We start from the raw sequence: 13,246 nt of genomic DNA, 5'->3' as shown, positions 1-13,246 counted from the left end.
TATCTGTTTGACCCTGGTTTAGTACAAATGTACTGTATGTGTGGACTAATTATTGGTAAATATTGCAATTAAATTTGTAACAGTACAGTAAAATATGTTAACATCTTTATGAAATCTTCAAGGTGGCACGACAAATCTTCTCAGCCGTCTTGGACAATCTTTACCAGACTAGCACCATACACAGTGTAGCTGCGCACACAAATTTGACCGGCAGTTTTTTAATTAATTCCAAAATGACTTTTTTCATTCAGGGCTTATAGTTTCCAGTTGAGCGCTCAGTAAATTAGGAACTACATTGACATAACATTACATTTTATTTAGCAAATGCTTTTATCCAAAGCGACATACAAAACAGTGCATGTTAACATAAGTGAACATAAGTCCAGTAAACAAGGTAGTCTGTAACTACCTTACCAAGCTATCTACAATTTCAGGAACTACAATACCGAGACAAATACAAATTTAAAAGTCCCATGTACCATTATGGTACCATTAAGGTACATTTAATGTAAGATGTACTGCTCCAGTTCGCAATCAACCGCTACACAGTAAAATGCACAGTGTTCTTTCAACTCTTACAGGGTACATAGTCCAATTGGGACCATACATACTCTGTAAGAGTTGACTTTTTTACTGTGTGGTTTAAGAGGAATGTGTCGCCACAAAACTGAGTTGCACCCCTTTAATTCAAATCTATTTTATTTGTAAGCGATAGCACATTTTACACACACTGACACAAAGATTCTTTACAGGAGAAATAGAAAATTTGAACAAAACAACAAAAGCAGACCTGAAGCCCCAGGGAAGAAAATAGAAAATAGGGAGAAGATTAGGCACTTTGTAATTATGAGATTAATACTAACTGCTGCAGATGCAGAGGCCTTCATGTAATATGGAAAAACCCCATAGCCTGTATTGACGTAAAAGCTATTTTGTGTATGATGGATAAATTGTTCCTATATAGAACGGGGCTTCGAGTGCCATCCCTAGGCACTCTGCTGGTAAATGCCACCGTCTGCAAGTTGTTGGGGCTCTGCCTGTTGGTGATGGGTGGTTGGTGATTGGATGATTGGGGGTTGGTTAGTTGAAGCTCAGACGGACTGCAAGGGCCAACTGCTGTGCCAGATTCTGGGGGCCACAGGAGACTTTCAGACCTGGGGATCCTGGGGTATCTGTGCAGGGGGGCAGGAATCAGATTTTCACCAGGATATCACAACTCCGCCTGCTATTATATCCATGAACGACGGTTCATCTTTCAGCAGGACAACGACCAAGATATCAAAGGAATGGCTTCATATTCAAAAAGACTTGAGGCTGTAATTGCTGCCAAAGGTGCATCAACAAAGTATTGAGCAAAGGCTGTGAATACTTATGTACCTGTGATTTCTTAGTTTTTTATTTTTAATAGATTTGCAACAATTAAAAAAAAAAAACTTCTTTCATGTTGTCATTAGGGGGTGTTGTGTGTAGAATTTTGAGGAAAAAAATGAATTTATTCCATTTTGGAATATGGCTGTAACATAACAAAATGTGGGAAAAGTGAAGCGCTGTGAATACTTTCTGGATGCACTGTATAGCAAGTCCAAATAATGTAATTACACATGTCTGTATATTAATTCTGCTATGTAATTGCAGCAATATTCCTAAACTGTCCGTCGCCTGAATATGACACATTATATTTTGTGGTAAAGGGTAGGAAACCCTGTACAAGACACTTGACATGTTTTACATTAGTTCAGTACTGAAATGACCAATATTTACAATATTATTGCATTTACACAACAATAAGAAATAGTTCAAGATGGCATTTCTTTAGGTATTGTCCCTGCAAACATAGTTCTCTCGAAAATGGCTGAAAACAGTCGTAGCTTCATAACCAGGTGGAATATTTGGTTCCATAAATATGTCTGTATCGAATAATTTGCAAAACAAACTTTCTTTCTACCAAAATATGTCTGCCAGATGTGTTTTTTTTTGTTCTTATATTGGAACATGTTTTTTTGACGTAGAAAAATGGTATCAAGGATTGTTAGAATATGCCTTTTATTGTCTGAGTCTGTGGAACCAAACTGCTGTTCTTGCAGTTTTATCAATCTGCCATTGCCATTTTGCGGTTTTATTATGTCACAGTTTTTTGTATGATATAAATATTAACTTTCCTATATGATACAAATATAAAAAGATTAACTGTTGCTAGAAATGTTCAGCGGAATACAGAGATGATGTCATTGAATATGATGTCTCATTTTACCTCATTGTCATCCAAGTCATTTTGAACCTGAAATTTCAAAAAGATTGAGAATTATTGCACTTTGTGTTAAAATTAGCCACATGTCAGCTGAATGGAAGAGTTGGATTTATAGTGTGATTGGACAAACAGAACCCTGACACACCAATCAGAAGGGTTGGATTCATCCCATTTCAGATATCAATGGGCCTCATTCAAGAACCACATGTGCGTACAGATCTGTTTTTAAATCGCTTGTACAAGAGATTTGGTGCATTCACAATTTGGTGCATGCAATTTTGTCACGAGTGGTCCTGAGTCCCAACCCATCATATGAATCATGTACACATAGCTTTTGTTTATCAATCTCAGAAAGCAGGACTTTAAAGCACTTTAAAGCTCCAAACTCATTCAGTTATTTTTCTTATTTTCATGTTTTTTTTAAAGAACTTTTTTTTAATGTGAAGTCACACATAGTGTTACATGGCATTTTTGGGCCATCAATTATGGTAATTCACAATTCTCACAAACACGCGCTGATGACGTAACGTAATTTTTTATTGTTTTAATGAATATTTACAGTAAGAAAACCAAAATGTTCTTGCATGATGCCCATTTCTCTTCATGCTCAGTAGCAGAAAAGCAGAGGCAACAGATGAACACAGCAGGATTGGATTTGACATGGATACATAAGATGTTGTGAGGCTTGATTGGTGAGAATTAACATAGTTTTGATAGCCATGCAAGCAAACAAACAATCTTCTGTCCACTAACCTCAAAATCGCTGCAATCAGTCAGGTTGTCGTCTGGGCCTGTAATATCAAATATCACAAATGAGCGACAGCCCCCTGCTGAAAAAAAACAGCTGAAGCTAGGTTTTGAAACACCTGGTAGCTGGTTGACACAAAAGAGGTCATTTGATCGGCTATGATTGAATCCAGCTGCAACACACTGATAATAAACTCGTCACTTTCACTTTCCGACTTTCACAACCAAGAAGTACAAACATGAAAATGAAGAATTCAATATCCAATAAGCGTAGAGGTAGGGCATGGCTAAGTCATTGGACCTTGATGCAGGCATTAGTCCGATGCAGTTGCACACAGAGACTGGGGTTTGTGCCCCAATCCTGCCAAGGCCGAGTACGCCCAGCGCACACCTATATACCGTCAATTCGACAAACCTTTCTACTTCATGGTTACTGTCAGTGATTGCTTGGGAGTAGCGAAGTCACTGTGCATGTGCCAGACAATATATATAATAGGCAATGTATATACAGTATACAGTTTATACTTTATCTCCCCAAACCTCTACTAAATCCTAGCTTCGCCCCTGTAAAGCAGTTGGGAAGTTTTCGGTTTGTAAAGAGTATTTTTCAATGGCTATTAATTGTTTCTCAATTCTCAAAGTGTCTGGTTGTGTGTATGTGTTTGTGTTTTGTCTCGTCTAGGGGAGTACTTGCATCTTCTCCTCCAGGGTGTGAGGTCAAAGGCAGGAATTTTGTTGCAGTTGATGGGGCTGATGCTCAGGAAGGGGTCGCGGGGAACGTGTGTGATGCCTGTATTGTCACAGATAATGCGGGCCAAAGAGACTTTGGCCAGAGAAGCCCTCTGTCTCTTCTTGAACACGCCTGGATTCTCCCACCAAAACCTGAAATGGGCATCAGGAACACTTCACTGTCCCTGCTGATAATCCTGTGAACGGCAATGACTCATAACAAGGGTCCAGCCAACAGAGACGTCCCCAGAAGAGAGGATTGCTGTAGTTACTGACGCAAAGTCAGAGTGATAGCAGAATCGTTGCCCCATAGCAGACAGCTGCCACCCCACAACCAAACTCCCAACTCACCTGTCTCCCTTGCGGATCTTCTGAAACTGTTTGCCAATGAGGCAGGCAAAGAGGGGCCCCACACGTCCCCCTTGGACAAAGGGCTCCGCGACCCCCCCCAACCACACGTCGATGTTGGCAGGGGTGCCGTATACCTTCAGCAACCGCTGCGCCAAACCGTAGTTTCCCAAAACCCTAGACAGTTGTGGCAAGTTCCGTGGCTGAAACAGGCCACAGAATCTACGCCATGCATTGTATCCTGGAGTGAGTACAGGAACAGGCAAGAGATTAACACAGTGTGAAACTGTACAGGGAGATGAACAGAATGTGAAACTGGACAGATACTCTGGGCACAGAGTCAGAAAATGTACATAGATGGGACAAAAAAAACCCAACAAGAGTCCCAACATTTCACAGACTTTCAGACTTTGGCAGTGCACAGAGGGGAGCTGGATAAGGCACTGGGGTTGATGGGGGGCTATAGATTTGCTGTTGGGACTGGGGTGAAACTACCTAGAGGGGAACCGCTTCCTCACCAGGGATGCCGTGGTCCCGACTGCGCTGCATGTTCAGAGAAGCCAGGTCCTGCGCCAGGCGACTGCTAAACTGGAACAGCCCATCACGGAGTGCATCTGGCATCATGTGATCCTGCGTGTTGAGCTTGGCGGGACGGCCCACCAGTCCCCGAATCACGGAGTCAATCCCACCTGAATGGAGAGGGGGAACTGAGTTTACTGGGTGTGTACGGGTGACGCCCCCTCAAAATGTGTCCCTTGGTGCTTTCCCATCAATGTACTATTTTTCTGCAGTGCATGTTTAACTGTCATTTTAATAACCACTTATTCTCTATTGGTGCACATATCACTGGTATGCGGTGTTCTCCGTCTACAGTGAGACCTCTCTAAACATTACAGTTTACATTATTGGCATTTTGGCAGATGCTCTTATCCAGAGCGACGTACAGTTGATTAGACTAAGCAGGAGACAATCCTCCCCTGGGGCAATGCAGGGTTAAGGGCCTTGCTCAAGGGCCCAACAGCTGTGTGGATCTTATTGTGGCTACACTGGGATTCGAACCACCAACCTTGCCAGTCCCAGTCATTTACCTTAGCCACTATGCTACAGGCTACAGTCTAAAGACAGGGAGCTCTCCTGCACCTTCGAACACCACCCTCCAGGGTGCGAAGAAAGCCTTCTGCAGTGGCACAGTGGGGAACTGAGGGTTTTCCTTGTAGTTCTCGTTCAGTCGGAATATCATGGGCTGGATGGCAAGGTGGGCAAAGCGGTAGGCAGCTGTGGCGAAAACGTTGGCAATGCTGGGGTCCACGTTGGCACTGTATCCACGGTATTTGCCAAGAAATGTACTAAAGGCATTGGGTCCGATGATGGCTTTCAAGTCGTCCCGAAATATGATCACCTGAAAGGGTTTTGGGGGATGGGGAGGATCAAGGAGGACAGTTATTAATTAAGAAACTGCAAAGCCAGAGCCAATATGCAGCACTACTAGTTAAAAACTTAGAGAGTTGCTATAGTTACTGAAGCAAAGTCAGAATGTTTGAGTAGAAATCTCAGGTGAATAGACGAGCCTCAAGCCATGAGCTAATATTGCTGAGACTGCTGGGCTCCTCTCAACGGAGGCCAACTCCTTTGGTGCCCCCTGGTGGTACTGTTACCTGCTGGTAGGCTCCCAAGATCTTGCGGGCTTCCTGGAAGATCGTCTCGCTGCTCCAGCGGGGATTGAGCTTCTTCAGGGCCCGCGCCAGGCGGTTATGTTCTCGCAGGAACAGAGTGTGCAAAGAGGTAAGGGCGATGTTCTCATCCACACGGCTGTCACCTGTAAGAGAGCACTAAAGCATTATATCACCATGTGTAGAGGGTGGCAGAGTCATAAAGACTATTGAATAGCTCTTGTATCCCAAATGTTGAAAGTTTGATTCCCAGGGGCCACTGCTTTTGTATCCTTGAACCATTTAAATCTGTGGTCATGGTCCTCTCTCAGGAAAATATGGCTAGTCTGCTTCAAGTGATGCGGAAGAACTGCTCCAGTTGGAGGAGCTCAAGTATCTCTCTTTCTCAAGGGAAAAAGGCAACTAGAGATCAATCATTGTGTAGGTACAGCGGCCGCAATAATGCGGGCTTTGTATTGGACAGTGGTGGGGAAGGAGGAGCTGTCCTGCTTCATCCGTTGCCACTGGGACCCTGACCTGGCTTAAATGGCTAGAAAACGGACAGGCTGACGGATAAATTCTGTAAGTCACTCCGGATGAGTGCATCTGATAAATACAAGTACTGTGATGCAATGTAATTTCATATTTGAACCTCTTGTTACAAACGTTGTCCACCGCCACCACAGACAAGTAGCCGGTCCTCACCCGCGATAAAGCAGGGCACCTCTGGCAGTCTAGGGTTGTTGGTGATCCTCCGGCGAGTGGCACACATGCTGGGGTCCATGGTGGAGAAGGGGAGGAGCTCCCTCCCTCGGTCGCTGAACCTCTGGTTGACACGCAGTAGCCCACATCTGCTGGTGAGGTTACGCAGCTCGCGCGCCAGCATGTTCTCCGAGCCATACACCTGCCCCGCATCCAGGAAGGCCGTCAGGGAGTTTATCTGCTCCCGCACATTGCTCCTCCACCTGCAGGCCGGGGCGGAGCGGAAGAATGGGAAGCATCGGGAATTTCGGCCGAAGCGGGGGTCCCCCTTCGGGATCTGACGGGAAGACGGAAAGGGAGAGGAACGGGAGCTAAAGTCACACTCCTCAATCACGTGCATTTGATGGAGATTTCTGCGCCCATCGGGCGGGACAGGGAACATACAGTCCAATTAAAATAACAAGTTTAAATGGGAGACGGAAGATGACGGAGACTGGGAAGAAAAAGCTGGAGCACTGACCTCAATGGGGAAGCAGGGATTAACCTTCCTGCAGGTCTCTTCGCAGTTGACGCCGTCACTGAAGGAGCGCATGCTGGGCGAGTGGGGGGTGAAGGTCACGTCGTGGTCAATCCACTGGCCAAAGATGGTCAGCAGGTGGGTGTATTTCTGGTCATTATCTACCTTAGATGTGGCCAGAATCTGGTTGGAGACCTGCCTGACCTTGAGAAGGAAAGAAAAACAGAGAGGAGGAAGATAAAACACGGGGAGTGTTACTGTAGCACCTCCTATTGGTTGATTATCACCATGAGTTGTTTATGTACAGGCATACCATTTGTATCTTTCAAGGTGTGTGGACCTCAGGAAGTCTCTCTAATGGGTGCTATAATTAGATTGGCTGATGGCGGTCATGTTTTTTTAAGGGTCATATATGGCCTGTCTCAATCTTTGGTCAAGATATAGCGCACAATGTGGCCATTTGGTTCACAAGTTATGGCCATTCTCCCCTGGAATAGCACCTATTGATCAAATATATGACCTTGGGTTGACATGATAATCCAAAGTTATTAGCATTTTTGTGATAAGTGTGATATTTGTGATATTTATTTGTGTGTTATTCATCCATATTGTGCAAGTAGGTACATTTTTATAGGAGAAGAAGCATTTTAAGTGTTTTTTACAAATTTGCAAATTTGTTATGTTCCAGGGAATCTGAGGCAATTTGACAATAGGCCAAGAGGTTCCAAAAATGTCTAAATTCACTTTCTCCCTGTAGCACCACCATCAAGTTAATCTGGGTAGTGGGTGGAAATGGAAACAGCGGCCAAATTTGGTTGCACTATGATGGACAGTTTTTGCTATGCTATGCGGCGATGATTGGACCCCTAATAAATACCAGGGGGAGTAAGAATCCATGGTAAGGTCTTCTAGGGTTCCATCCTTTGGGCTGGGAGATCCCATCCTCATATTCAGCACGCAGCCAACGGGTGAAGGGAGTGTTGGATGCTCCACGCCGTGGCATTCTCCTGGAAAATAAATTAATACAATTTCTTTTCCCCATTAATACAACCCCTATGTCTAGTTAAGGACAACACATTTGCCTTTAGATAGGATGTTAAATATTTGTTGTTAATGATATCATTGATAATAATCCATCCATCCATCATCTGAACCCGCTTATCCTGATCAGGGTCGCAGGGGGGCTGGAGCCTATCCCAGCATACATTGGGCGAAAGGCAGGAATACACCCTGGACAGGTCGCCAGTCCATCGCAGGGCACACACACCATTCACTCACACACTCATGCCTACGGGCAATTTAGACTCTCCAATCAGCCTAACCTGCATGTCTTTGGACTGTGGGAGGAAACCGGAGTACCCGGAGGAAACCCACGCAGACACAGGGAGAACATGCAAACTCCACACAGAGAGGCCCCGGCCGACGGGGATTCGAACCCAGGACCTCCTTGCTGTGAGGCGGCAGTGCTACCCACTGCACCATCCGTGCCGCCACTCATTGATAATAATTACAAAATTAAATCAAACAAATGTATTTTATTTGTTGGATAAGTGAGAAGTTTTAACTTTTAAGTGCCGAATGTTAAATGAGGGTGCTTGCTGGTAAACTGAACATAAACATATTTCACTCAATCCTCACTTCCCAGGCAGTTTATTAGAAATTCCTGTTTCTGCTTTACTACAGGCTGCAGCTCTAGATATAGTCAACCAAATCGGGTCTTGGTTTCCCTGAAGGGGTGAGAAAGGGGATGTGTCACTCACAGATTGTTGCAGATGCTAGTGGCAGTTCGGTACTTGTTGACGTTTGGGATGGAGCAGCAGCGTGGGGACTGGACCCGAGCTGAACAGCCGGTCAGACGGGCGATGGTGTCCATTTCATCAGGAGTAAGCAGATCTGAGAGAGATAGATAGAGAGAGAGAGAGAGAGAGAGAGAGAGAGAGAGAGAGAGAGATTATAGGGCAGAGAAGACGTTCTGTATCTGTGTGGGTGTTTGGATGTGGATGTGTATATGCGCGCATGTGTGTGTTTCTGGATGCAATGTACAGTCTGTAAGTATTTGGACAGTGGTACAATTTCCATTCTTTTGGCTCTGTACGCCAGCACACTGGATTGGAACTGAAACAATGAATATTAGGCTGAAGTGCACACTGTCACCTTTAATTTGAGGGTATTTACATCTATATTGTGTGTTCCATGTTGCACTTTTATACATAGTCCCTTCATTTTAGCGAACCAAAAGTAATCGGCAGTTGGCTTCAGAGCCATTCCTGATTAGTCAGGTGTATTCAATCTTTTCCTTAGCCTCAGACCTGTAGCATTGAGAGAGCGCTTGTGCAGTTGGTGAGCTCTCTGTTGGATCCCTTGGCCCTGTTATCTCTGCTCATGGCATCTCATATCATCGTTATGCCAGTGACACCCAACTCTTTCTCTCCATCCCCCCCTATCTCCGCCTGCCTGAGAGACATCCAGAACTAGATGGGCAACCACCATCTAAAGCTCAACCCGGGTAAAACGGAGGTAATCTTCATCCCTGCTCTAACCTCTCCCTTCTCCAATTTTTCCATCTCACTAGGGGATACCACAGTGACCTCATCCCCCAGTGCAAGAAACCTTGGAGTGGTGATGGACAACAGGCTGTCGCAACGGTGACCCGGGCATGCAGGTTCTTCCTGTACAACATCCGGAAAATCCGACCCTTCCTCACCACCTACTCCACTCAGCTCCTTATTCAAGCAATGGTCCTGTCCTATTGCAATTCACTTCACAGTATGTCGCTCTGGAAAAGAGCATCTGCTAAATGCCTTGTAATGTAATGTACAGTAAATCCTCAAATTGTGTCCGGGGTTCTATTTGAAGCCGGGCCTGGGATAATAGCCGGGGGCGTGGTCGATTCGGACAAATAAAGGCCGGCCCCCAAATATAAGCCGGGGTAATATTGCCTACCAGTAGGGCTATCAGTCCATGAGCACTAGAAGACATTGTTTCGATTTAACTCAATGAAATAAAAGAGCTCTTCTTAATATTTTATATTGTTGGTTGGTTTAATACTGTTGTCAATGAAAAGTCGTTGTCCTACACCATGGGTCTCCAATACGTTGCTCTCAAGCTACCAGTCGCTTGCCGCCCCCTTCTAAGTAGCTTGCCAAAGGCTGAAGCAGTATACATTTAAACACAATTGTTGCCGCGAGGCATTCCAGCCTACGAATTTAATAAAAAGTTAATCAGGCAAAATTAAAAATGAACTCAATTTAGGCTACTTGGCTTACGCAAGGTTTCCATGTATTTACAGCACAGCGCACGTTCAATTAATGAATGAAAGGCTGCCTTGGCTCGCAATACACAGACGGGTGGAAATCCCGACACTCTTTCAACTACATAAAACTTAAAAGTGAACCATCAAATACCCCCCAGATTTCAGTGCTCATCAGTCCCAACATTTAGCAATAGAATCAAACAGTCCAAAAGTAAATTAAATCCCAAACCAAAGCGAAAATCTTTTGATAGCCTACCGGTATGTTGCTCAAAACGAAACGCATGTCTCACAATAAAACGCACTTTAGGAAAAAAAGATCCTTAACTTGCTGTTATCTACGCTAATTTGTTATTGTTCATGAAGGCGTGTCTGGCAAGTTGTTATTTTATGGATCCTGGACTTGCTTGTGATTTATTGTGTTTGAGAATATTTGCAATAAACTAAGTCTGTTAAGACTGACACTATGACTTACCAAACGGTGTTTCCTGATTAGCCTATACTAATTGATTTCTGAACGGTTCCAGGAAGTGTTGAACAGTGTTGGCCCACTTTAAGTGTAGCCTTTTACTTTATGTCTAAGAATACAATTCTACAACAGAAACCTAATAAGAAATAAAGGCCTGCCTCAAATACAAGCCTGCCCCAAATAAAGGCCTGTACTTTGTGCAGCCTAAGTAAATAAAAGACCCCGGACACAATTTGAGGATTTACGGTAATGTAATGGATCAGGCTCAGAGTGTGTGTGTGTGTGCGTCTCAGACTTGTAGCATTGAGAGAGCGCTTGTGCAGGTGGTGAGCTCTCTGTTGGATCAAGCTCAGAGTGTGTTTGTGTGTGTGTGTGTGTGAGAGTGTGTGTTCTTCAGACCTGTAGCATTGAGAGAGTGCTTGTGCAGGTGGTGAACTCTCTGTTGGATCAGGCTCAGAGTGTGTGTGTGTGTGTGTGTGTGAGAGTGTGTGTGAGAGTGTGTGTTCCTCAGACCTGTAGCGTTGAGAGAGCGCTTGTGCAGGTGGTGAGCTCTCTGTTGGATCAGGCTCAGAGTGTGTGTGTGAGTGTGTGTGTGTGTGTGAGTGAGTGTGTGTGTGAGAGTGTGTGTTCCTCAGACCTGTAGCATTGAGAGAGCGCTTGTGCAGGTGGTGAACCCTCTGTTGGATCAGGCTCAGGGTGTGTGTGTGTGTGTGAGTGTGTGAGTGTGTTTGTGTGTGTGTGAGTGTGTTTGTGTGTGTGTGAGTGTGTTTGTGTGTGTGTGTGTGTGTGTGTGTGTCTCAGACCTGTAGCATTGAGAGAGCGCTTGTGCAGGTGGTGAACCCTCTGTTGGATCAGGCTCAGGGTGTGTGTGTGTGTGTGTGAGTGTGTTTGTGTGTGTGTGAGTGTGTGTGTGTGTGTGTGTGTCTCAGACCTGTAGCATTGAGAGAGCGCTTGTGCAGGTGGTGAACCCTCTGTTGGATGAGGCTCAGGGTGTGTGTGTGTGTGTGTGTGTGTGTGTGTGTGTGTGAGTGTGTGAGTGTGTTTGTGTGTGTGTGAGTGTGTGTGTGTGTGTGTGTGTGTGTGTGTGTGTCTCAGACCTGTAGCATTGAGAGAGTGCTTGTGCAGGTGGTGAACCCTCTGTTGGATCAGGCTCAGGGTGTGTGTGTGTGTGTGTGTGAGTGTGTGAGTGTGTTTGTGTGTGTGTGAGTGTGTTTGTGTGTGTGTGAGTGTGTGTGTGTGTGTGTGTGTCTCAGACCTGTAGCATTGAGAGAGCGCTTGTGCAGGTGGTGAACCCTCTGTTGGATCAGGCTCAGGGTGTAGTCCATGTAGTCTGCAGCCCGCACGGCTGAGCGAGTGTCCCGGGCCGGCTGCCTCAGCAGGCGCAGGACATCTGCAGGGCTGGCTGAGCTCTTCTGCACACGGGACAGACTTCTGCCAAGGACACACAGAGAGAGGGACAGAGTTGTTGACAGCAAGATACCTGGCTCTTCACTGGGAGGGAGAACACCGCCCAGGGTGTGTCAAAGTGTCCCTGAGCAAGACACCTAACCCCCAAAATGCTCCTGACGAGCTGGTTGGTGCCTTGCATGGCAGGCAAATGCCGTTGGTGTGTGAGTGTGTATGAATGGGTGAATAAGTATCAATTGTACAGCGCTTTGGATAAAGGCACTATATAAATGCAGACCATTTACCATTTACAACATGTGAAATAAAGCGTCTTACTCTTTTCGTGAGTATTTGTAGGCCTCATCAACGGTCCTCTTTGCATCCTCCAAAGCACTCAGCATGAATGGTCCCCCCAGACTGTCTTCTGCAAACAGCACACACGCACTCAGTTATGACAGCATTTCCTTAATTGTATATAAGCAATGTACGTTAATACTGCGTAAAGCTCCTGCATTTACAGTACATGCAAACCTGCATTTCATGCTAATTTCACGTCTAAATTGGTGTTCTCTTCTTCGTGTCTTAGTTTGCCGCTGGAGCACATAATCCTTGTGAGGGCACACTCACCTGCTGAAAGTTGGTTGGAGAAAGCCAGGCACAAGCCCAACACCAGGAAGCACAGAGCACAAGTCATCTCTGAAAGGCCATGGAGAGCCTGTCTGTTAGTTACTTGACATTGCAATATATTATTAATGTATGCCATTAAAAAGGCCATTTATGCTTCATTTAATTATGCTATTTATGCTTTCCTGAGGCAAAGGAAAAGAATGGGTGGTCAGGAGAAGAGATGAAAGTTTTACCTGAACAATCAAGCAATCATTCTTCTGTGCAGCCTTCTTGTGGAAAAGTTCAGATGAGTTGCACCATCTGTATCATCTTGTGCTTTATTTATAGCTAATGCCAAGCCCCCCTTCAGCATCCCTGTACCATCACAGCTGACGTAAAGCTCAGTTAAAAACTCCTCCCTCCTACTCAAACACTACCCTATACTCACTCAGTATTCATGCTTGTAAGGTGCATCTCACAGCTTATGCACACCACTTCCCCATAAATTAATCTTTAGCGAAGTATGTTCATACGAGTCGTCCAATCTCTGAAAGTAAGAATAAAACCAGTTTAAAGAATAAAAATATAGAATTAT

The 13,246-nt window shown here is 44.9% G+C and overlaps 1 protein-coding gene across 1 annotated transcript; it reads right to left on the bottom strand.

The window, feature by feature from the left end:
* Positions 1-2,910: 2,910 nt before the first annotated feature.
* On the bottom strand, positions 2,911-13,018 carry LOC133141867 (eosinophil peroxidase-like). The gene is made up of 14 exons (XM_061262662.1): positions 12,906-13,018; positions 12,673-12,741; positions 12,382-12,469; positions 11,915-12,090; positions 8,701-8,833; positions 7,818-7,947; positions 6,944-7,144; positions 6,427-6,760; positions 5,728-5,888; positions 5,213-5,471; positions 4,591-4,761; positions 4,076-4,313; positions 3,690-3,877; positions 2,911-3,039 (listed from the first exon to the last, which is right to left on the bottom strand). The coding sequence occupies exons 2-14, from the start codon at positions 12,737-12,739 to the stop codon at positions 2,948-2,950; spliced, it is 2,238 nt and encodes a 745-aa protein (XP_061118646.1). The 5' UTR covers positions 12,740-12,741; positions 12,906-13,018; the 3' UTR covers positions 2,911-2,947.
* Positions 13,019-13,246: the final 228 nt, after the last annotated feature.

Source organism: Conger conger, chromosome 12 (genome assembly GCF_963514075.1).
Source record: "Conger conger chromosome 12, fConCon1.1, whole genome shotgun sequence".
Taxonomy (NCBI): Eukaryota; Metazoa; Chordata; class Actinopteri; order Anguilliformes; family Congridae; genus Conger; species Conger conger.
Note: the sequence above shows the minus strand (reverse complement) of the source record. Positions and strands in the feature narration are given on the sequence as shown.